A 21,581-nucleotide genomic window follows, 5' to 3' on the forward strand; every position below is an offset into this window, starting at 1 on the left:
GCCCCGCCCGCCCTGGACGTTCTCCCTCCCTTCGGGCAGAAGACAGGATGGTACCACCAGGCTCAGGGACAGGTTCTGCCCTGCTGCTATCGAACGGCCCTCTTGCACGATGAGGCGGACCCTCGATCCCTCACTCTTCCTCGTTGTGGCCCTCGTGCCTTACTGCACCCTCTCTAACTGTAACACTTCACTCTGCGCTCGGACGTTGCTTTTCCCTGCCTCGGTGACACAATCTGTGGGGACGGCGTACAAAACCATGACGATAATAAACTGATTTATCCAGCAGCTTAGACTCGCCTGGTGTGGTCACTCAACCCCAGGACCGGTGCTTGGTGTAAACCTGGTCACATGACCCCATCGCCTGACCGACACCACAGGGCCAAGTCTCGCATTGACGATCAGGTGACTTAGTCATGTGACCAGATTCATGCCCAGTACAGGTGAGTATGGCATCCAGATACAGCAGCGGAATCGGGCATTGAGTCTGCCCCGTCATTCTGTCGTGGCCGATTTCCTTTCCTTAACCCCGCTCACCCATCAATCTCTGACTTCAATACCATATACCCAACCACTTGCCTCGCACAGCCCTCAGTCTCAACTACTCCCACAGATTCACCGCCCTCCACCCATCTCCGTTCCAAAGGGTCACCCCTTTATCTGAGGGTGTGCCCCCAGACTTTCCTGCTGGTGGAAACATCCCCTCTACCCAGGGCTTTCAGTCTTGGCACGTTTCAGTAGCCCCCTCTTCCTCCTCGTTCTGAGCTCCAGTCAGTACAAAGCCAGAGGCATTAAACACCCTGATATCCTCGGGGTGCCACGGGGCAGACGCAGTGATCTCCCCCAGTGAGAGAGACTCAGCAGAGAGTCGGGTGCAGGGGACTTCTCCCACGGAGGGCGGTGAATCCCAGGAGTCCTCTGTACCCGGGGGGTGGGGGGTGTTCGGAGGCCACATCATTCTGAAAGGACGAGGGTGGCGCGTTTCAAAGCTTTGGAGAGCTGGGGGCTGCACAGAGGGGAGGATGAGGCCGTTGTACTGAACGACTGGGGAGTTTTCAGGAGCTAGGCTGCCTTCCTGCATCCAAGACCGGTAAAGCGATTGGAGCCAGGACACGAGCAGGCCCTGGGGGGACACACTCCGAAGTTTGGGTCCTCACTCCCTGGGTCTGGGAAGGCACAGGAGAAGGACTGGTTCTCTCCCCCCGCACCTCCACACTCCCCTCAAAAGCAGCGACAGGAAGCACCGCTCAAAGAGTGCTGGGGAAACGAGGCAGAGGAGCCACTTCTCCAGCAAGGTGGGGAGCTGGTGTGGCAGGGGAGGGGGCAACGTGTTTGCAGCCTCTCCCACCCCACCTCTCCGCCAGAGCCCCAGCCTCCCAGGCCGAGTTGAGAAAAAGTGGGGCTGGTCGGTCCTGAGCCCGACTCTCGCTGGGGAAGGAGGAAGGGGGAGTCGGTGCCCTCCTGCTGGGGCAGTCACAGTTTGGTTTCCCTTTCACGCAGAGGCCTTGGCCCGCTGCCAGCCTGGGCCTGCAGGCAGTGAAACAGCAGCTCAGGGCGACCGTCCTGCCTCAGCCCCCTCCACCCCTCACACCTACGACCACCGGACCGGGTGGTGGGAGGGAAAGTGAGAATTCCTGCCCCCAGCTCCCCCCCCCCCACACTCCCCACCAGGTGGGAGAGGCCCAGGGAATCACGCCCGGTTCCGTGGGGCTCCTCTCAACCACCAACCCCCTTCCTCCACCGGAAACTCCCCTCCCCCACCCAAAAAATAAACACGGGATTGTGCAGTACCCAGAGTAACACCTGCAAAACACCGGGGGAGCTCGGCAGGTCAGGCAGCGTCTGTGGAGGGGAATAAACACTCCACATTTCGGGCCCAGTCCTAATGTGGGTCTGGGTCCAAAACGTCGACCAGGGATTACCCTGAGTCATCCCATCAGCAATGGGCTGAATGGCCTTCCCCTGTCCCCACGTAGTAGGTCCAAATGGGGTTACCATCCCATCTGCTCTTTCTTACCCTCCCTCCAGCCCCCATCACCGTTTAACACCCGTTTCTCTCGTCCTCATAACCCTCCTCCCTCTCCCTCGGCCTCACCATAACCCTCCTCCCTCTCCCTCGGCCTCACCATAACCCTCCTCCCTCTCCCTCGGCCTCACCATAACCCTCCTCGCTCTCCCTCACCCTAACCCTCCTCGCTCTCATACCCCCCCCATCACCCTCTAACTACCCCAGGGCGCTTCCTCCCCGTTACCCCACACTGTCTCCCCCGATTCCCTCACCCTCCCCTCTCCCGCACACACTCGCCTTGGCTTGCACCGTCCGATTGACCTCCAGCACCGCGGCCATGGTTCGACTCGCCCCCGCGTCTGTCCGAACGCCCGTCCCGACCCACACACCGACGCCGAGCGACTGCAGGAAAAAAAACCCCCTTCCCGGCACGAAATCTCTTTCACTTTCCATCGCCGGGCCCCTCCTCCCCTCGGAAGCCAGCGCTCTCTCGCTGGTTCTCAGCCTCGGCTCTGGGGAGCGTCCCTCAACCGGCCGGCGCGGCTCCTCTCCTGCCCCCGGGACGGGCAGGACGGGTCCTGCGGGCGCTGCGGGTCCGGAACGGCAGCCGAAGGAGCTCGGCATCAATGGATTCCCGGTTCTCGGAGAGCCGAGCCCCCCTGGGGGAGGTGGAGGGGTGGGGTAAGAGGCAGGAGATTTAAACGGGGTTCTGAGGAGTGAGGTTCAGAATCACTGTGATTATTTAATAAACGGCATCAAACTTGTTTTGTGGCAGCAAGACAAAAATGCTATAACATAACAGGCCCTTGGACCCTTTAAAATATTATAAACAGTACAGGCCATTCACCCCTTTAAAATATTATAAACAGTACAGGCCCTTGGACCCTTTAAGATATTATAAACAGTACAGGCCATTCGCCCCTTTAAAATGTTATAAACAGTTCAGGCCATTCGCCCCTTTAAAATGTTATAAACAGTACAGGCCATTCGCCCCTTTAAAATGTTATAAACAGTACAGGCCCTTGGACCCTTTAAAATATTATAAACAGTACAGGCCATTCGCCCCTTTAAAATGTTATAAACTGTACAGGCCCTTGGACCCTTTAAGATATTATAAACAGTACAGGCCATTCGCCCCTTTAAAATGTTATAAACAGTACAGGCCATTCGCCCCTTTAAAATATTATAAACAGTACAGGCCATTCACCTCTTTAAAATATTATAAACAGTACAGTACAGGCCATTCAACCCTCTGAGAACCACCTAACCCCTCTCTCCCACATCACCCTCCAGTCTTACATGGTCCATGTACCTCCCTCATCTCTTAAATGTCCCCAATGTATCTGCCTCTACCACCAGCCCTGGCACCTGGCTCCACGTACTCACCGCCCTGCCTTATAGAAACATGCTTTCCTCCCAACACCTGAAAGTTACGCCCGTTTCCACTCTGGGAACAAACTCTGGCCGTCCACTCAATCCGTCACCTCTCACCCTCCGCAGAGAACAGCTCCAGCTCGCACGACCCAGGCGACCTCTGACCCTGGCATCTTCCGGGTGAATGCCCTCTGCTCCCTCCTACCACGGGGCAGCCGGACCTCCGAGTAGGACATTACCTCATGACCCTTGAACTCATTCCCCTGACGAATGAAGGTCAAGCCCTTCTCAACCTTCCAGGGACCCCTGCTCCTCCACACCGCGAAGATCCCCGTTTCTCGGCCTTCCACAGTGAATCACTTCACACTCCTCCTTTACCCGAAAGCTGCCACTTCTCAGCCACAGTGTAAATCACTCCGAGGGACAGCGCCGTGGAGTTGGTCAGCACACGGGACGTTACGATGGCCGAGGAGACCTAAAACTTTGCAGTGTGGGTCGCGTACCACGAACCTGATGGTAGCACAGAGAAGGAGGCCCATCCCAGGTGGTGGGGGGGGGGTCGTGCCCACAATGCAACTGGCTGAGTTGCCAACCCTTCGCAGCCTCCTCAGGGTGCGAGTTGGATCTCCCACACCAGCCAGTTAGAACGCTCGCCACCGTACGTCCGCAGGAATTTGCTACACCCAGGATACATAGGAACAAAAGGCAACTTCAAGTCAAGTCACTTTTATTGTCATTTCGACCATAACTGCTGGTACAGTACATAGTAAAAATGAGACAACGTTTTTCAGGACCATGGTGTTACATGAAACAGTACAAAAAACTAGACTGAACTACGTGAAAGACAACACAGAATGAAACTACACTAGACTACAGACCTACCCAGGACTTGTAAAGTGCACAAAACAGTGCAGGCATTACAATAAATAATAAACAAGACAATAGGCACAGTAGAGGGCAGTAAGTTGGTGTCAGTCCAGGCTCTGGGTATTGAGGAGTCTGATGGATTGGGGGAAGAAACTGTTACATAGTCTGGTCGTGAGGGCCCGAATGCTTCAGTACTTAGCTTCACTTGCACCTGTGTGGTCAACACACACACACACACACACTTCTTATTTTCCCTCATTCCTGTCACCCCCCCCTCACCTCCCTCACAAAACATACCCATCACCTCCCTCTGGTTCCCCACCTTCCCCCCTTGTCCGATGGTCCGCGTTGTCAGATACCCTTCTCGCCAGCCCTTTGCCTCATTCATACATCCCCTTTTCACAGGTGTGTGGACCCACCACTCCGAGCAGGGAACTCTTACTCGGCCTGAAAACTGCACGGCATTTTACATAAAAGAATATCTCAGCTGCATGGCAACGAAGGGTAGGTGTGTGGGAGCATTGTTGTTACCGCGCAACCTCCCAGCTTCTCACATCATTCCCTACCTCGCCCCCTTCCCTTTCATTCTGGCTTCTGCCTCCCTTTTCTTTCCAGTCCCAATGGAGGTCTCGACCCGGAACGGCGACTGTTCATTTCCCTCGCTGACGTGCTGAGTTCCTCTAGCATTTTGTGCTGTTGCTCAAGACCTCTAGCATCTGGTGGGATCTCCTCACTGTCCCTGGGCAAGGGCGAAGTTCTGTCTGCACTGATGCAATGAAAAATTTACTCGCACCGTTTCCCATTTCCCCCTCTCACCCCTCTGGGGCTCCTCCATAGTCTTCGGTCCCCTCCTATCGGAGTCCCCCATCTCCAGCCAATCAACTTCCCAGCTCTCTCGTGGTTGTTGATGACGTGTCTGGGCCGAGACGTCCACTCTACTCTTCACCATAGATGCTGCCTGGCCTGTTGAGTTCCTCCAGCCATTTTGTATGTGTTCACCAGGAAATCTGCAGATGCTGGAAATTCAAACAACACACACAAAATGCTGGTGGAACACAGCAGGCCAGGCAGCATCTATAGGGAGAAGCACTGTCAACATTAACAACAACACACACAAAATGCTGGTGGAACACAGCAGGCCAGGCAGCATCTACAGGGAGAAGCACTGTCGACATTAACAACAACACACACAAAATGCTGGTGGAACACAGCAGGCCAGGCAGCATCTATAGGGAGAAGCACTGTCGACGTTTCGGGCTACCCCATCCCTGATTTATTTATTTCCCCCCTCCCCTTTTTGTTCTCACTCTGCCTGTTCGCCATCTCCCTCTGGTGCTCCCCTCCCCCGTTCTTTCTCCCTCGCCCTCCCGTCCCATGATCCTTTCCCCTCTCCAGCTCTGTATCCGTTTTGCCAATCACCTTTCTGGCTCTCAGCTTCACCCCACCCCCTCCGGTCTTCTCCTATCATTTCGCATTTCCCCCTCCCCCCACTACTTTCAAATCTCTTTCTATCTTTCCTTTTAGTTAGTCCTGACGAAGGGTATCGGCCCGAAACGTCGACAGTGCTTTTCCCTATAGATGCTGCCTGGCCCGCTGTGTTCCACCAGCATTTTGTGTGTGTTGTTGTTAACGTCGACAGTGCTTCTCCCTATAGATGCTGCCTGGCCTGCTGTGTTCTACCAGCATTTTGTGTGTGTTGTTGTTAATGTTGACAGTGCTTCTTCCTATAGATGCTGCCTGGCCTGCTGTGTTCCACCAGCATTTTGTGTGTGTTGTTGTTAATGTTGACAGTGCTTCTTCCTATAGATGCTGCCTGGCCTGCTGTGTTCCACCAGCATTTTGTGTGTGTTGTTGTTAATGTCGACAGTGCTTCTCCCTGTAGATGCTGCCTGGCCTGCTGTGTTCCACCAGCATTTTGTGTGTGTTGTTGTTAATGTCGACAGTGCTTCTCCCTATAGATGCTGCCTGGCCTGCTGTGTTCCACCAGCATTTTGTGTGTGTTGTTGTTAATGTTGACAGTGCTTCTCCCTATAGATGCTGCCTGGCCTGCTGTGTTCCACCAGCATTTTGTGTGTGTTGTTGTTAATGTCGACAGTGCTTCTTCCTATAGATGCTGCCTGGCCTGCTGAGTTCCACCAGCATTTTGTGTGTGTTGCTCGGATTTTCAGCATTTGCAGATTTTCCCTTGTTTGTGGCACCACAAAACGAACATTTTAAAATAATTCTATTGTGCGCTCTGTTATAAAGATCGTGCATAATTCATGAATACTGTAATTTACGTAACGTCCATGTAACGTTCCTGGAGGCAGCATCTATGGAAAAGAATAAACAGTCGACGTTTCGGGCCGAGACCCTTCTTCAGGACTTTGTTGTGGTGCCGAGTGGTCATAGTGTTGCTGTTACTGATGGGGGGGGGGGGTAGTTGTGCGGGCTGGTTCAGGAACGAGGGGGCGGGCTGAACGGCCGAGTTGCCCCTCCGTCGGCCCATTTTTATCTGGGTGCAAAGCTGCAATTTTGAGACGGTCCCTAACGCCAATCCGCCGATTGCGGAAGGAGGAAGAATGTTTTCAAACTGCCCGAGTTTCTCGGGGTTCAGGGGTGAAAGGGGATGGTTCAGGAGGGCGAGCTTCGGGAGCAACTCCACCCTCACGGCCCGCCCGAGAATCTGTTCCCAAAAAGAAACCCCCTTTCAGGCTGCAGAGAGTGGAGTGAAAGGGTGGGTTGGGTGGGAAGTAAAAATTGTGGGAATTCCATGTCTGGCGGGGAATTGCCGGCTGGGGACCTCTGCTCGAGGGACAAGGCTTCGGTCCCGGCCGCTGTTGACTCAGTTTACATTCAGAATCCCATCTATTACCGCCGGCCAGGCACCGGAACTTCATCTCTTGTAGCAACGGGGTCATACAACATTACTATCACTTGCAAGGAGAAATATATATATATTGCAAAATAATAAAGAGTTTGAGTTCTCTGAACTCTGATGGCGGAGGTCAAGAAGTTGAGTGTGTGTTTTCGGGCTCCTGTCCCTCCTCTCTGGTGGTAGTAATGAGAAGAGGCCTCCCCGAGGCAGCGCCCACCGGTAAAGGTCCTCTCCATCCTGGGTGGCGGGGAGCAGGGCTTCCCCAGCTGGGGTGCGCGGACCTCTTGCTCAGTCCATGGCCTGGAGACGTCTGGGACTCCCTGTTGGCCACCACGGAGCGGCCTGGGTCTGCGGCCCCGTTCGGTCCTCCGCACCCGAGCCTCCACACCAGACAGGTACAACCAGTCGGAGTGCTCTCTCCCCCGCCCACCTGTGGAAATTTGCCCGCCTCTGCCTGTAAGGAGTTTGTACCTTCTCCCCGTACTCCCCTCCCGCAGTCTGTTTGGGAGGCTGACCGGACGTTGATTCGGCCGGGATTAAATCGGGGCAGTGGATGGAGGGGCCAGCGTGGCCTACCCCCACACTGTACCTCAGTAAATCTCCTCGGGCTGCCGGTGACTGTTGTTGGGCCCAGAATACTTCTCATTTATTCTCCCCCTCCCCACATTCGCCCCAGCCACACACTGAGGTGGTGAGGGCTGATTAGCCGGGCCAGCTTTACGGCCGTGGGCGTTATTCGGGTAAGATGGAAAACGGTATGAACACCGTACGGAATGGAGAAATGATTCCACACACTGGCAAAGGGGCTGTGCAAAAGCGGACCCTTAGCGCCGGGGCAAAGAGAGAGAGAGAGCTGTCCGGTCGTGGAAGGGGTGGGCTGTTGCCGAGGTAGGGTTTGGGTGGGGCAAATTGATTCAGGAACCGGGCAGTAGCCGTCGTTGAACCTGGTACCTGCAGGAAGTTGCCAGACCCGCACAACTTCGTGCGCGTACGGGCTCCTGGTGGGCGAAGCCGTTCCTTGCCGACGGGTCACAGGCATAAAAGCTCCAGCGTACGGACTGAATTTAACAGGGACCGGGCTGGGGTTTCAACTCCACGCACTGGGTCAGTGGCCAGTGCCGCTACCCCCCCCCCCCCCTCCAGCTCCAGAGGCCCAGGTACTCGGGTTCGATACTGACCGGGGATCAGCTTTAATCAGCAGCTGCGTTTCCGTGGATGAGGGATCTGTCGTGGTGTCAGCTCGTCAAGTTAGAGGTTAAAGAATATTGTAAATATTACACGTGCTGATATTTATCTACCTACACAAATACCAGCATGTACTTACAATTTAAACAGGATTATAAACAGACCAGAAGATACAGCTGCAGAATTAGGCCATTCGGCCCATCGAGTCTGTTCTGCCATTCCATCATGGCTGGTTTATTATCCCTCTCAACCCCATTCTCCTGTCTTCTCCCTGACCAATCAACAAAATATTCATCTCCGCTTTAAATATCCCCCAATGACTTAGCATCCACGAGTTCCACAGATTCACCACTCTCTGGCTAAACTAAATTCCTCCTGATCTCTGTTAAAGAGGGATGATCTTCTACCCTGAGGCTCTGCTGCCTGGTGCTAGAACCCCCCCCCACCCCACCCCCCACTGCAGGAAACTTCCTCTCTGCCTGGGACGTCCAATATTCTGCTTTGATGTTGATGGTCATGATGTTGATGATGATGATGATGATGTTGATGCTGTCGATGTTGATGTCGACTCAGGCCTAAGAGGCCAGTGTTGGGCATTTTCATGCCTTACAAGGGCGTGGAACGAAAGACAGTGTGGCGTGCCACTCCTCACACAGACATTTCGCAGTATTTTTTTCTTTATTTTACGAGGTCGAGTTGCGAGCTCAACATTCAACCCGGCACAGATGGAAAGCGAACTCGGGAATGGCCCAGCTGGATTCGAACCTGGGAACCTCCGTTCCAGAGTCCGGCGCTGCACCACCATAGGTCCATAGAACACTACGGCACAGTACAGGCCCTTCAGCCCTCCATGTTGTGCTGACCCATATAATCCTTAAAATAAGTACTAAACCCACACTACCCCATAACCCTCCATTTTTCTTTCATCCATGTGCCTGTCCAAGAGGCTCTTAAATACCCCTAAAGTTTTAGCTTCCACCACCATCCCTGGCAAGTCATTCCAGTCACTCTCAACCCTCTGCATAAAAAACTTACCTGATGTCTCCCCCAAACTTCCCTCCCTTGATTTTGTACATATACCAGCCGAGATAAACAGGTTTCCGGCAACAAAACAAAGTCAGAAGTGAAAGGACATTGAAAATAAATAACAGATAAATTTATAAAAACTGGCTTGTATTTACAATGTAAACGGTATCATAAGAAGTGGTTTAAAGTGGATACCGTCCAGTGACTGAGAGGGGTTGGGGGGGGGGGGGCCTAACTAGAATGGTTGACCAGATTAACTGCTTGGGGGAGGAAACTTTTCAGATGGTGTGAAGGTTTTGTTTTAATAGCTCTGGGTCTGTACCCTCTGGAATTTAGGATGAGGGGAGATATCGTTGAAACCTTTTGAATATTGAAAGCCCTGGACAGAGTAGATGTGGAAAGGATGTTTCCCATGGTGAGGGAGTCTAGGACAAGAGGGCACAGCCTCAGGATAGAGGGGCGCCCTTTCAAAACAGAGATGCGGATAAATTTCTTTTGCCAGAGGGTGGTGAATTTATGGAATCTGTTGCCACATGCAGCTGTGGAGGCCAGGTCATTGGGTGTATTTAAGGCAGAAATTGATTGGTTCTTTATTAGATTATGGGGAGTGGGGCTGAGCGGGGGGGAGGGGAGAGCCATAATTGAATGGTGGAGCAGACTTGATGGGTCGAATTCTGCTCCTGTGTCTTATAATCACAGAGCCTTCCAGCACAGAAACAGGCCCTTGGTCCCACAGCGCCCACAGCAACCGGCCTACACTGATGCCACTATCCTGCATTAGGGCCACGTATCCTGCCAGGGTGCCCGCCTCTTGGCTGTGTCAGATTCCACCACTTCCACAGGCAGCATGCCCCAGGTACCAACCCTCCCCCGTGTGTAAATAACTGGGCTGTTAAAATCATTTCTCCTCTCACCCTAAACCTTGTACTTGATATCTACATGTTGGGGAAAAGATTCTGGCCATCTACTCTACCTAGGGATCTCATAGTTTTATCAGGTCACCTCTGTGCCTTTGGTGGTTGGCAGAAACAAATCCAAGTTTGCCCAACCTCTACTTAAGAGTCATTCTCTCCACCTCATGTTACTGAATGGTCCATGGACACTACCATTTCTTGCAATGTTTATTTCTTGTCTGGTAACTTTTATGTCTGCTCTGCTGCTGCAAAACAATAAATTTCATGACCTATGTCAGTGATATTAAAGCCAATTTTGATTCCAATTCCCTGACTGAGACCAGATCACATGTCAGAAGGACTTGTCCAATCCTCCAGGGCCAGGCTGGCCAACCTTTTACATTCCATGCATCTATTTTTTTCATGCACAAGTTTAGATGTGCCTTACAACTCTTGTCCCCCCATTCAATTATTGTAAAATATATTAACATAGACATATTTAGCATTTTTACATGATATATTGTTTTCATATAAAACAAGATAAACATTACTTACCTTAACGAGACTTCTTTTAACAGATATATTTTGTCTTCTTTTGAGTTCTTCCTTTTTCTTAATCACATATTCTCTCCGTAACTCAGACCCAAGCACTAGCTTCAGTTTTCCTTCTATTTCAGTCTGATGTTGTGTTTTATAGTGTCTATTAAGATCATGTCTCCTATTATGTGAGAGAGTGTTTCCACAAACAATGCACATTGGTTTTCCTGACGGACCCGTTATAAATAGGAACTCATTTTCCCACAGTTCGTTGAATTTACGCTTACTATCAATTTCTGCTTTTCTTTTGCTCATTTCCTTTTGCAATGTGATGGGTAGCTGAATGTAAAAACAAGGCTTAACTTTCGAAGAAGTACAAAATTGCAGATGTTCACAAAGGACGAACAAAGCACAACTCCGTAGCGCACGAGTGTCGATTGCAAGCTGACTGGCAAAAATCTGCGACGCACCGCTGGTGCAGACACCTGGTGCCTCCGGATCAAACAAATATCAAAAGTGTATCGTACAGTTATGGAACGACTGCAGAACGAATGTCCTCCTTTCCTAGTTTGACTCATTGAACATTTATTTTAATTGAAAATAGATTAATGTGAAAGATAACATTCGCCTTAAGGTGTGCACGAAATAGTAAAATTGCTAAAAATAATTGCTAAGTTTTGGATTTATTCTCAGTAAAACCCTTTTCTACCTCTAAGCTACTTGAATTCCTGGTATAGATTTGTTTTTCTACAAATCGGTTTTTGGTTAATACTTTTTGCATGAGTAAGCTGACTTTTTTATTATTATCATTGAACTGCAATGCGCCACTTCAAATCATCCAATGCGCCAGTTTTGGCGCATGCGCCGCAGGTTGCCCGTCCTTGCTCTGTTGGTCCCTCTTTCTGACAACCCACTCATCATTGGCTGCTCCCCGCACCTTCTAACCCAATCAGAAGCCAGCATTTGAGACCAACTCACGCCCCTACCGCCAGCGTTTGCTCCTCGCCGCCGTCCTGACCAATGGGCGGCGACAATCTTCCTCCGACGGGGGTTAACGCGCCCAGCGGGATGATTGACGTGCCTGCTGACCCCTCAGCAGAGCCGCGGCGCTGGGCGGGCGGTCGGAGGTGGCCAATCGCAGGCGCCGCGCTGCTGCAAGACGGGGATCAAAATGGCCGCTCTCTCCTCCAGTGGTTGCTAGGCGGCCATTTTGTGGAGCGGCGAAGTTCCAGATCTGCGGGACCGGGCACCGAAAGCCGCCAGGAAATCCAGGACAGAGCGGCTGAACCCTCCCGTGCGGACCCCAACTCAATCCGTCCCTGTCCCGCCCCCTCTCCCTAGCGATTGGCCTCTGCTGCGACGCTCGACCAATCAAAGACCAGGCAAAAGGAACACCTTCTTCTTAGTTCTGTCCAATCGCCGCCGGAACTCTGCCGTCAATCAATCCGCTCAGGCCAATCGGCCAAAGAAGGTGCGTGTCGAAGGGTAAACAGCCAATCACGGGGCGGGATGCCTTTCCTGTGAGCAGGAGAGGGCGGGACATATTTAGTGTGAGCCAATGAATGTTAAGAGCTGGGCAAGCTGTTCCAATGGGAGGGCAGGACGGAGCTGACTGATCTGGCGTGAGGCCAATCGAAGCTGCAGACGTCAGTGGGAGATGGGGAATTTGCTTTGGGGAGGGTCGCGAGTGATAATCTCGGGAATCCCGAGGATCACTTCACGGAGGAGATGGGGCTCTCCAACGTGCTGTGGATGACCCCGTGGGGTAGAAATCTCCAGGGTGCTCCTGGGATCCTTTGGGTGGGGGTCGCCACGGTGAGGATGAGAATCGGGTCTATGCAGAAGGCACGGAAAATGGACCATAGATTGTCATGAGAAATAAAAGTAAGCTGTGCTTGCATGTGTGAGTATGGGGATGTAGGTGTGAGGGTGTGTGTAGGTGTGGGGTGGGGATGTAGGTGTGAGGGTGTGTGTGGGGATGTAGGTGTGAGGGTGTGTGTGGGGGTGTAGGTGTGGGTGTGTGTGGAAGTGTGGGGTGGGGATGTAGGTGTGAGGGTGTGTGTGGAGGCGTGGGGTGGGGATGTAGCAGTGAGGGTGTGTGTGTAGGTGTGGGGTGGGGATGTAACAGTGAGGGTGTGTGTAGGTGTGTGGGGGGTGTATGTAGTTGCAGGGGGAGGGAGTGTGTCTGTGTATGGGGAGTGTGTGTGGTGGTGGTGGGGTGTGTTAGTGTGTATTCAAGCTCCTGTGCTTCTTCTCTAATGGTAGCAATGAGAAGAGAGCATGTGACAGGGGTCCTAAGAACGATCCTTTGGTAAGAGATGTTTCTGGGATCCCATGGGTGGGTGTTGGGGCTCGAAGGGGCTGAAATCCTTTTGGTTGTTCAGTGTCTCACTGTGTGATCCAGGTGGTGGAAGTACTCTCCCATCTCTCCCCCACTCGGACCCCCCCCCACTCCATTGACTCTCTTCCCAGACTCCCCCTCTCTCCCAGACTGATCCTTCTCCACCTCCTCTCTCCCCAAAATGATCTACCTCCACCCCACTACACAGTGAGCCATTGCCCTGTCCCAGTGTGATCTTCCTCCACCTCCCCTCTCTCCCACACTGACCCTCTGCATCTCCCCCCTTCCTCCCAGAGTGACCCACTGCCTACCCCATCCCAGTATGATCTTCCTCACCTCCCCTCTCCCTCCACAGGCTCCCCCTTGCCTTCTTACCACACTGATCCCCCTCTCAACCCCACACTGACCCTCTGCCTCTCCTCTCTGTCCAGTGACTGACCCTCTCTCTCTCTCCCCAGGCCGCTTACCTAGCCTCTTCCAGGAGAGATGGTGGAGGTGGAGATCTCGGCCAGGGCCTACGTGAAGATGCAGCTGCATGCGGCCAAGTTCCCGTCCCGAGCCGTCAATGGGCTTCTCCTGGCGGAGAGGGCCCCGGACATGGGGAGGGGTCAGTGCCTGGTGCTGACGGACTGCGTGCCCCTCTTCCACAACAGCCTCGCCCTCACCGTCATGCTGGAGGTGGCCCTCAACCAGGTGGGTGTGCTTCCGTCGCCCTGAGGGAGGTTGCTGGGTCGGGCCCCCACCCCTCCCCGAACGGCATGGCGGCCCGGTGGTTCGAGAGCTGCAGGCTGCTAACTCCAGAGAATCGAGTTCAGTCCTGACTTCTGTCCGTGCGGAGTTTGCACGTTCCCCTGTGGGTGTCCCCGGGGTCTCTGGCTCTCTCCCACGTTCCAGACTAGAAGTGCGGGTCGGTGGGTTTATCGGGCGGGGGGGGGGGGGGAGGTATTGTCCCACCTCCCCCCCCCCCCCCCCACACCCTGGTGGGCCAGGGGGGATTCTGCAAATGCCGGAAATCTTTAGCAACACCAGGGAAATGCTGGAGGAACTCAGCAGGTCGGAAGGGAGTGAACAGTTGACTTTCCGGTACGAGAGCCTTCGTCGGGACCGGAGAGGAGCGGGCAAAAGCCAGGATAAGAAAGTGGGGGGGAAGGGGGAAGAGCGGGAGGTGGCGGGTGTTAAGTAGTGGGGAGGAAGGAGGGGAAATGATGTAAGAAGCTGGGAAGGTGGTGGGAGGAAGGGGTAGAGGGCTGAAGGAGGAGGAAGTTAATGGGAGAGGAGGGACCACGGTGGGTAGTAATGGTGAAGGGTGGGAGGTGATTGGCAGGTCCTGAAGGAAGAATGGGGGAAGAGAGAGAGGGATTTAGTGGGAGGGAGTGAATGGAGCAACTGTGTGTGCCAGTCTAGACTCAGTGGCCCATCTATGAGATGTACGATATGAAATCCCATAAAACCTAAGCAAAGAAGCCCAGCGCTCCCAAGTCAAAACAGGCCCTTCGGCCCATCTCATCCATGTTGACCACCATCAATCACCAAGCTGGTCCCAGTTGCCTGTATTTGGCTCCAATCTGTGCACGTCCCCTAGTCACTTTGTCTGACAGCTTACTCCATATTCTGTGTCAATAAATTGCACCTCGGGCCCCCTCAAAATCTTCCCCCTCTCACCCCTTCCCTTCCCTGGGAAAGAGGCCATTGCGTGTGCACCTCTGTAAGGTCACCCCTCGATCTCAAGCTACATCTATCATTGAAGCGGGTATACATTGTGCAACTTTGGGATTGCTCTCCTTACAGGCAGCCCCAAACAAAGTAACCCAAAAGAATCCATTTTTTAAAAATTCTAACAAACACCCAGTGTGCAGAGCGAGAGAAAAAAATCAAATCGTGCAAACAAGCAACAACGTTGAGAACTAGAGTGAGACCGTAGGCACGAAGCCCGGAGCCGGCCGCGGCCCCAGCCTCAGTTCGCCACTTCGCAGAGCCCAGAGCCTGAGCCTCAGAGAGAACGCAGATCAGCGAGCACTCCAGCTACCTCTCCCTGCAACTTTTGACAGCATCTCAGTGACTGCATCCTGCTCTGCTCCCTCTCTGGTTCACTATAACCAACTCTTGCACGAGGCTCCTCGTGCGGTCTCGTACGCGACTGCATTGTGACGTCCCCCCACCTCCTCCGCCACGTGGCGAGGAGTCTCCGCGGGGTGGGTGTGGAGAGGGTAGAAGTGAGGCCTTGCCTGTTGACGACGGTGACAAGGGGAGGAGTTTTCTCGCTCTGGAGGGAGAGGAGGGTCTTTGGAAGGGCGGTGGACGTAGTCTGGGGATGTTTGTAAAGGTGAGGGTGGACAGTATTCCCAATAAGAGGGGGGAGGTAGAAAGTCACCAGGGAAGGTGGGGACATTGAGGGGTGGCTCACAGCCAGATGGACTGTGATCTTGTAGAATGGGGGAGCAGATCGGGAGGGGGAGTGGCCTCGTCCTACTCTGAACTTGTTGGTCGTGGCAGAGACGAATACCAGAGCAAGCAATCTTCCTGTATTACTTTGCACCAACCCGAGAGCCTGGAATGAAATTTTCCGGACAACTGTGGATATTCCCTGCTGTAGTTTTCCTCACTGACTACGTGTTGGCCCGGAATTGACCAGATTTTTTAAAAGGTTGGCTTTGTAGAAGCATACAGTGAATGCACCTTTTCAGTCAAACCCAATCAGATCAGTCAGGGTTGTGTTGTGCTGGGCAGCCAGAGAGTGTTGTCACGCGTGGCATGGCCACAGCTCACTAACCGTCCGTCTTGGGAATGTGAGAGGGAAGGAGAGCACCCATGGGACATCCACGCAGTCGTGGGAGAACGTAGACACTCCCTACAGGCAGCGGTGGGTATTAAGCCCCAGGCTTGCAGCCAGCGCTGTGAAGCGTTCTGCTAACTAACATGCCGCGCAGAGATGAGGAGGGAGTGTCTCAGATCCCTGATGATCGTTCAGTGAAATAATTCCACTGTCTGTCCTCCCAGCAACTCAACCTCTGCTCTCGGGTAACAACCTCCACTTCCCTGTTTCACACCCTCTCTGACCAGGGGAACCTCCCCTTCCCTGTTTCACACCCTCTCTGACCAGGGGAACCTCCCCTTCCCTGTTTCACACCCTCTCTGACCAGGGTAACCTCCCCTTCCCTGTTTCACACCCTCTCTGACCGGGGGAACCTCCACTTCCCTGTTTCACACCCTCTCTGACCAGGGGAACCTCCCCTTCCCTGTTTCACACCCTCTCTGACCAGGGGAACCTCCCCTTCCCTGTTTCACACCCTCTCTGACCGGGGGAACCTCCCCTTCCCTGTTTAACACCTTCTCTGACCGGGGGAACCTCCCCTTCCCTGTTTCACTCCCTCTCTGACCAGGGGAACCTCCCCTTCCCTGTTTCACACGCTCTCTGACCGGGGGAACCTCCCCTTCCCTGTTTCACACCCACTCTGACCGGGGGAACCTCCCCTTCTCTGTTTCACACCCTCTCTGACCGGGGGAACCTCCCCTTCCCTGTTTCACACCCACTCTGACCGGGGGAACCTCCCTTTCTCTGTTTCACACCCTCTCTGACCGGGGGAACCTCCCCTTCCCTGTTTCACACCCTCTCTGACCAGGGGAACCTACCCTTCCCTGTTTCACACCCTCTCTGACCAGGGGAACCTCCCCTTCCCTGTTTCACTCCCTCTCTGACCGGGGGAACCTCCCCTTCCCTGTTTCACACCCTCTCTGACCGGGGGAACCTCCCCTTCCCTGTTTCACACCCTCTCTGACCGGGGGAACCTCCCCTTCCCTGTTTAACACCCTCTCTGACCGGGGGAACCTCCCCTTCCCTGTTTAACACCCTCTCTGACCGGGGGAACCTCCCCTTCCCTGTTTCACACCCTCTCTGACCGGGGGAACCTCCCCTTCCCTGTTTCACACCCTCTCTGACCGGGGGAACCTACCCTTCCCTGGTTCACACCCTCTCTGACCGGGGGAACCTCCCCTTCCCTGTTTCACACCCTCTCTGACCGGGGGAACCTCCCCTTCCCTGTTTCACACCCTCTCTGACCGGGGGAACCTCCCCTTCCCTGTTTCGCACCCTCTCTGACCGGGGGAACCTCCCCTTCCCTGTTTCGCACCCTCTCTGACCGGGGGAACCTCCCCTTCCCTGTTTAACACCCTCTCTGACCGGGGGAACCTCCCCTTCCCTGTTTCACACCCTCTCTGACCGGGGGAACCTCCCCTTCCCTGTTTCACACCCTCTCTGACCGGGGGAACCTCCCCTTCCCTGTTTCACACCCTCTCTGACCAAGGGAACCACCCCTTCCCTGTTTCACACCCTCTCTGACCGGGGGAACCTCCCCTTCCCTGTTTCACACCCTCTCTGACCGGGGGAACCTCCCCTTCCCTGTTTCACACCTTCTCTGACCAAGGGAACCTCCCCTTCACTGTTTCACACCCTCTCTGACCGGGGGAACCTCCTCTTCCCTGTTTCACACCCTCTCTGACCGGGGGAACCTCCCCTTCCCTGTTTCACACCCTCTCTGACCAGGGAAATCTCCTCTTCCCTGTTTAACACCCTCTCTGACCGGGGGAACCTCCCCTTCCCTGTTTCACACCCTCTCTGACCCCGGGAACCTCCCCTTCCCTGTTTCACACCCTCTCTGACCGGGGGAACCTCCCCTTCCCTGTTTCACACCCTCTCTGACCGGGGGAACCTCCCCTTCCCTGTTTCACACCCTCTCTGACCAGGGAAATCCCTGTTTCGCACCCTCTCTGACCAGGGGAACCTCCCCTTCCCTGTTTCACACCCTCTCTGACCGGGGGAACCTCCCCTTCCCTGTTTCACACCCTCTCTGACCGGGGGAACCTCCCCTTCCCTGTTTCACACCCTCTCTGACCGGGGAAATCCCTGTTTCACACCCTCTCTGACCAGGGGAACCTCCCCTTCCCTGTTTCACACCCTCTCTGACCGGGGGAACCTCCCCTTCCCTGTTTCACACCCTATCTGACCGGGGGAACCTACCCTTCCCTGTTTCATACCCTCTCTGACCGGGGGAACCTCCCCTTCCCTGTTTCACACCCTCTCTGACCAGGGGAACCTTCCCTTCCCTGTTTCACACCCTCTCTGACCAGGGAAATCCCTGTTTCACACCCTCTCTGACCAGGGGAACCTCCCCTTCCCTGTTTCACACCCTCTCTGACCGGGGGAACCTCCCCTTCCCTGTTTCACACCCTCTCTGACCAGGGGAACCTTCCCTTCCCTGTTTCACACCCTCTCTGACCAGGGAAATCCCTGTTTCACACCCTCTCTGACCAGGGGAACCTCCCCTTCCCTGTTTCACACCCTCTCTGACCGGGGGAACCTCCCCTTCCCTGTTTCACACCCTCTCTGACCGGGGGAACCTCCCCTTCCCTGTTTCACACCCTCTCTGACCAGGGGAACCTCCCCTTCCCTGTTTAACACCCTCTCTGACCAGGGGAACCTCCCCTTCCCTGTTTAACACCCTCTCTGACCGGGGGAACCTCCCCTTCCCTGTTTCACACCCTCTCACCTCCCCTTCCGTGTTTCACACCCTCTCACCTCCCCTTCCCTGTTTCACACCCTCTCTGACCAGGGGAACCTCCCCTTCCCTGTTTCACACCCTCTCTGGCCGGGGGAACCTCCCCTTCCCTGTTTAACACCCTCTCTGGCCGGGGGAACCTCCCCTTCCCTGTTTCACACCCTATCTGACCGGGGGAACCTACCCTTCCCTGTTTCATACCCTCTCTGACCGGGGGAACCTCCCCTTCCCTGTTTCACACCCTCTCTGACCGGGGGAACCTCCCCTTCCCTGTTTCACACCCTCTCTGACCGGGGGAACCTCCCCTTCCCTGTTTCACACCCTCTCTGACCGGGGGAACCTCCCCTTCCCTGTTTCACACCCTCTCTGACCGGGGGAACCTTCCCTTCCCTGTTTCACACCCTCTCTGACCGGGGGAACCTCCCCTTCCCTGTTTCACACCCTCTCTGACCAGGGGAACCTTCCCTTCCCTGTTTCACACCCTCTCTGACCAGGGAAATCCCTGTTTCACACCCTCTCTGACCAGGGGAACCTCCCCTTCCCTGTTTCACACCCTCTCTGACCGGGGGAACCTCCCCTTCCCTGTTTCACACCCTCTCTGACCGGGGGAACCTCCCCTTCCCTGTTTAACACCCTCTCTGACCGGGGGAACCTCCCCTTCCCTGTTTCACACCCTCTCACCTCCCCTTCCCTGTTTCACACCCTCTCACCTCCCCTTCCCTGTTTCACACCCTCTGATCAGGAAAGCCCCTTGTTTTCTGGTATTGCCAGTAAACTCCACCTTCCTTATCCACTCAATCTCCCCTTTGCCACGTCTGCTGCAGGGCAAAGGATTCCAGTCTGTTCAGCCCCTCCCCCATGCGCATTGTTCGGCCTGTATTTTAGCCCCAGTTTTACACTGTGCAGGTGCGGGCAAGCTTGAGGGCTCGATACCTCCAGGGGATTATAGAGGGATCCTTAAATTTTGAAATTGCCCCATCAAAGGCATTTGAAAACCGCAAGTGTTGTTGGGAGTGAGTCGTTGTTTGAGCCAGCAAAAAGAAAGGAGGTGTAAGTGGAGAGGTCATTGTGTGAGCGGGGCAGGATTAGAGAGGTCCAGCTTTGGCTCAGCCTGCTTAAGTGAGAGGGAGAGCAGCCAGAAGCCATGGGTAGGAGGCGAGACAAGGTCCTGGAAATTGAATTCAGGGAGTTAGGTGCTAAGTTAAAGGACAGGACCTCCAGGGTTGTGATTTCAGGATTGCTAGTGAGACCAGAAAGTAGGACAATCGTATGATTTAGCACATGGCCAAGGAGTTGGCGTAGGAGGGAGGGCGTCAGATGATTTTTGGATCATTGGGCTCTATTGTGTTGGAAATGAGACTGATTCTGTGGATCTGAAAGGCAGCACTCTGGTCGCACGGTTTTAATAAGGAGTTTATTTACAAGGGGAGAAAAGCTTGAGCAACACAAGCGGCTACAATATTCACACAAACACGCTTAGAATAGACAAGCATGGGAAAAGTCGGGGCGGCAGAACAATACACGGGAAAACAGTGTGGGGACGGAGTACAGGTGCACATACAAACAGGGGAGAAGTAACTATGATACCTGCCCCCCCCCCCCCCTTTGGCTGTGGGTAAGCACGGCCGTTTGCTACAGGGACAACAATAAACACTCCCATGACCCTATTCAGTGCACGGCTCACCACGTGTCTCCAGCGCTGTTTTGCTGTCTTCTGCCTGGAGTGAGGTAGGGGGGGTCCCTCGAGGATGGCAAAAAGAGTGAGCCAAGCACATGCAGCACCCTTTATAGGTCAGGGGTCTGGAGGGTCCAGCCCGGGTGATTCACCAGGGGCCAACAGCTTGGTGCTGGATGGGTTAATCCAATTAGGTGGCCAATGGTTAAGTGTGCATTGATTAGTTGGGAGGGGCGAAATGTTGACTGGCAGGTGGTATGACCTCCGACCAGGTGAGGGCAGTGCTGGCCCAGGACAGGCAGGTGGTGTGACCTCCGACCAGGTGAGGGCAGTGCTGGCCCAGGACAGGCAGGTGGTGTGACCTCCGACCAGGTGAGGGCAGTGCTGTCGCATGACAGGCACGGCTCTCTGGATACAGGGAAGGTGGGACCTGTACAGAGGGACAGTTTGCACCTTGCTAGCATGGGGGTTTGCTGGTACTGCATGGGCTGGGTGGGGGGTGGGGGGTGGGAACTAGAGTGCTTGAACAGATAGTCGACTGGTTGTTCAGCCTCCGTGCAATGTTAGCCAGCAGAAGGTTGAGTATGGTGGGACTGACTGACGTTCCGAGCTGTGTACATTTCAATGGGGATGAGCCGAGGCCGTGGATCAGCACGTAGCATTCTGATATCGTAGCCGTCAGTGAGAGATGGTCGCAGGAGGCGGGGGACTGGCAGCTCACTGTTCCAGAGTTCTGTTGCTTTAGACACGATAATGGGAGTGGGGTATCGTTACAAGTCAGGGAGAATTTCACAGCAGTGCTCAGTCAGGACAATCCGGGGAGCTCACCTCGTGAGGCTTTATGAGTAAAACTGAGGAATAAGGAAGATTAGTGGGATTACATTACAGACCACCCAGCAATCCGTGGGATTTAGAGGAGCAAATTTGTAGCAAGATCGCAGACTGTTTCAAGAATCATAAGGAAGTGATAGAAGGGCATTGTAACTTCTCGCATATAGATTGGGACTCCCATACTGTAAAAGGACTGGGTTTGTCAGAAGTGTTCAGCAGAGTTTCCTTAATCAGTATATGGATATCCCACCTAGAGAGCACGCAATACTTGATCTGCTATTGGAGAATGAGACAGAAGTTTGTGTTGGGGAACTCTTTGTATCCAGTGACCACAATGCCATTAGTTTCAAAGTAAATATGCAAAAAGATAAGTCTGCTCCGCCAGGTGAGATTGTGAGTTGGAGTAAAATCAATTTTGCTGGTAACTGAAAGGATCTG

General features: G+C 54.1%; 2 protein-coding genes across 4 annotated transcripts in view; one reads left to right on the forward strand and one right to left on the reverse strand.

Annotated features, from left to right (window-relative positions):
* psme2 (proteasome activator subunit 2) overlaps positions 1-2,644 on the reverse strand; it is a 35,891-nt gene extending 33,247 nt beyond the window's left edge. Inside the window, exon 1 of the mRNA XM_059951461.1 lies at positions 2,303-2,644. Within this exon, the coding sequence (XP_059807444.1) occupies positions 2,303-2,629 (327 nt within the window). The 5' untranslated portion in view covers positions 2,630-2,644. The remainder of the gene's footprint in view (positions 1-2,302) is intronic.
* A 9,430-nt stretch (positions 2,645-12,074) lies between these two features.
* The window catches only part of LOC132381841 (ER membrane protein complex subunit 9-like), a 32,864-nt gene continuing 23,357 nt past the window's right edge, over positions 12,075-21,581 (forward strand). The window contains exons 1-2 of one of the 3 annotated variants that reach the window (XM_059951463.1): positions 12,075-12,215; positions 13,544-13,778. In XM_059951463.1, coding sequence (XP_059807446.1) covers positions 13,572-13,778 — 207 coding nt within the window. In that variant the 5' untranslated portion in view covers positions 12,075-12,215; positions 13,544-13,571. Of the gene's footprint in view, positions 12,216-12,421; positions 12,629-13,543; positions 13,779-21,581 lie in introns of those variants that run through there. The other 2 variants (XM_059951462.1, XM_059951464.1) reach the window with 2 other exon arrangements.

This window comes from Hypanus sabinus, chromosome 26 (genome assembly GCF_030144855.1).
Source record: "Hypanus sabinus isolate sHypSab1 chromosome 26, sHypSab1.hap1, whole genome shotgun sequence".
Lineage (NCBI taxonomy): Eukaryota > Metazoa > Chordata > Chondrichthyes > Myliobatiformes > Dasyatidae > Hypanus > Hypanus sabinus.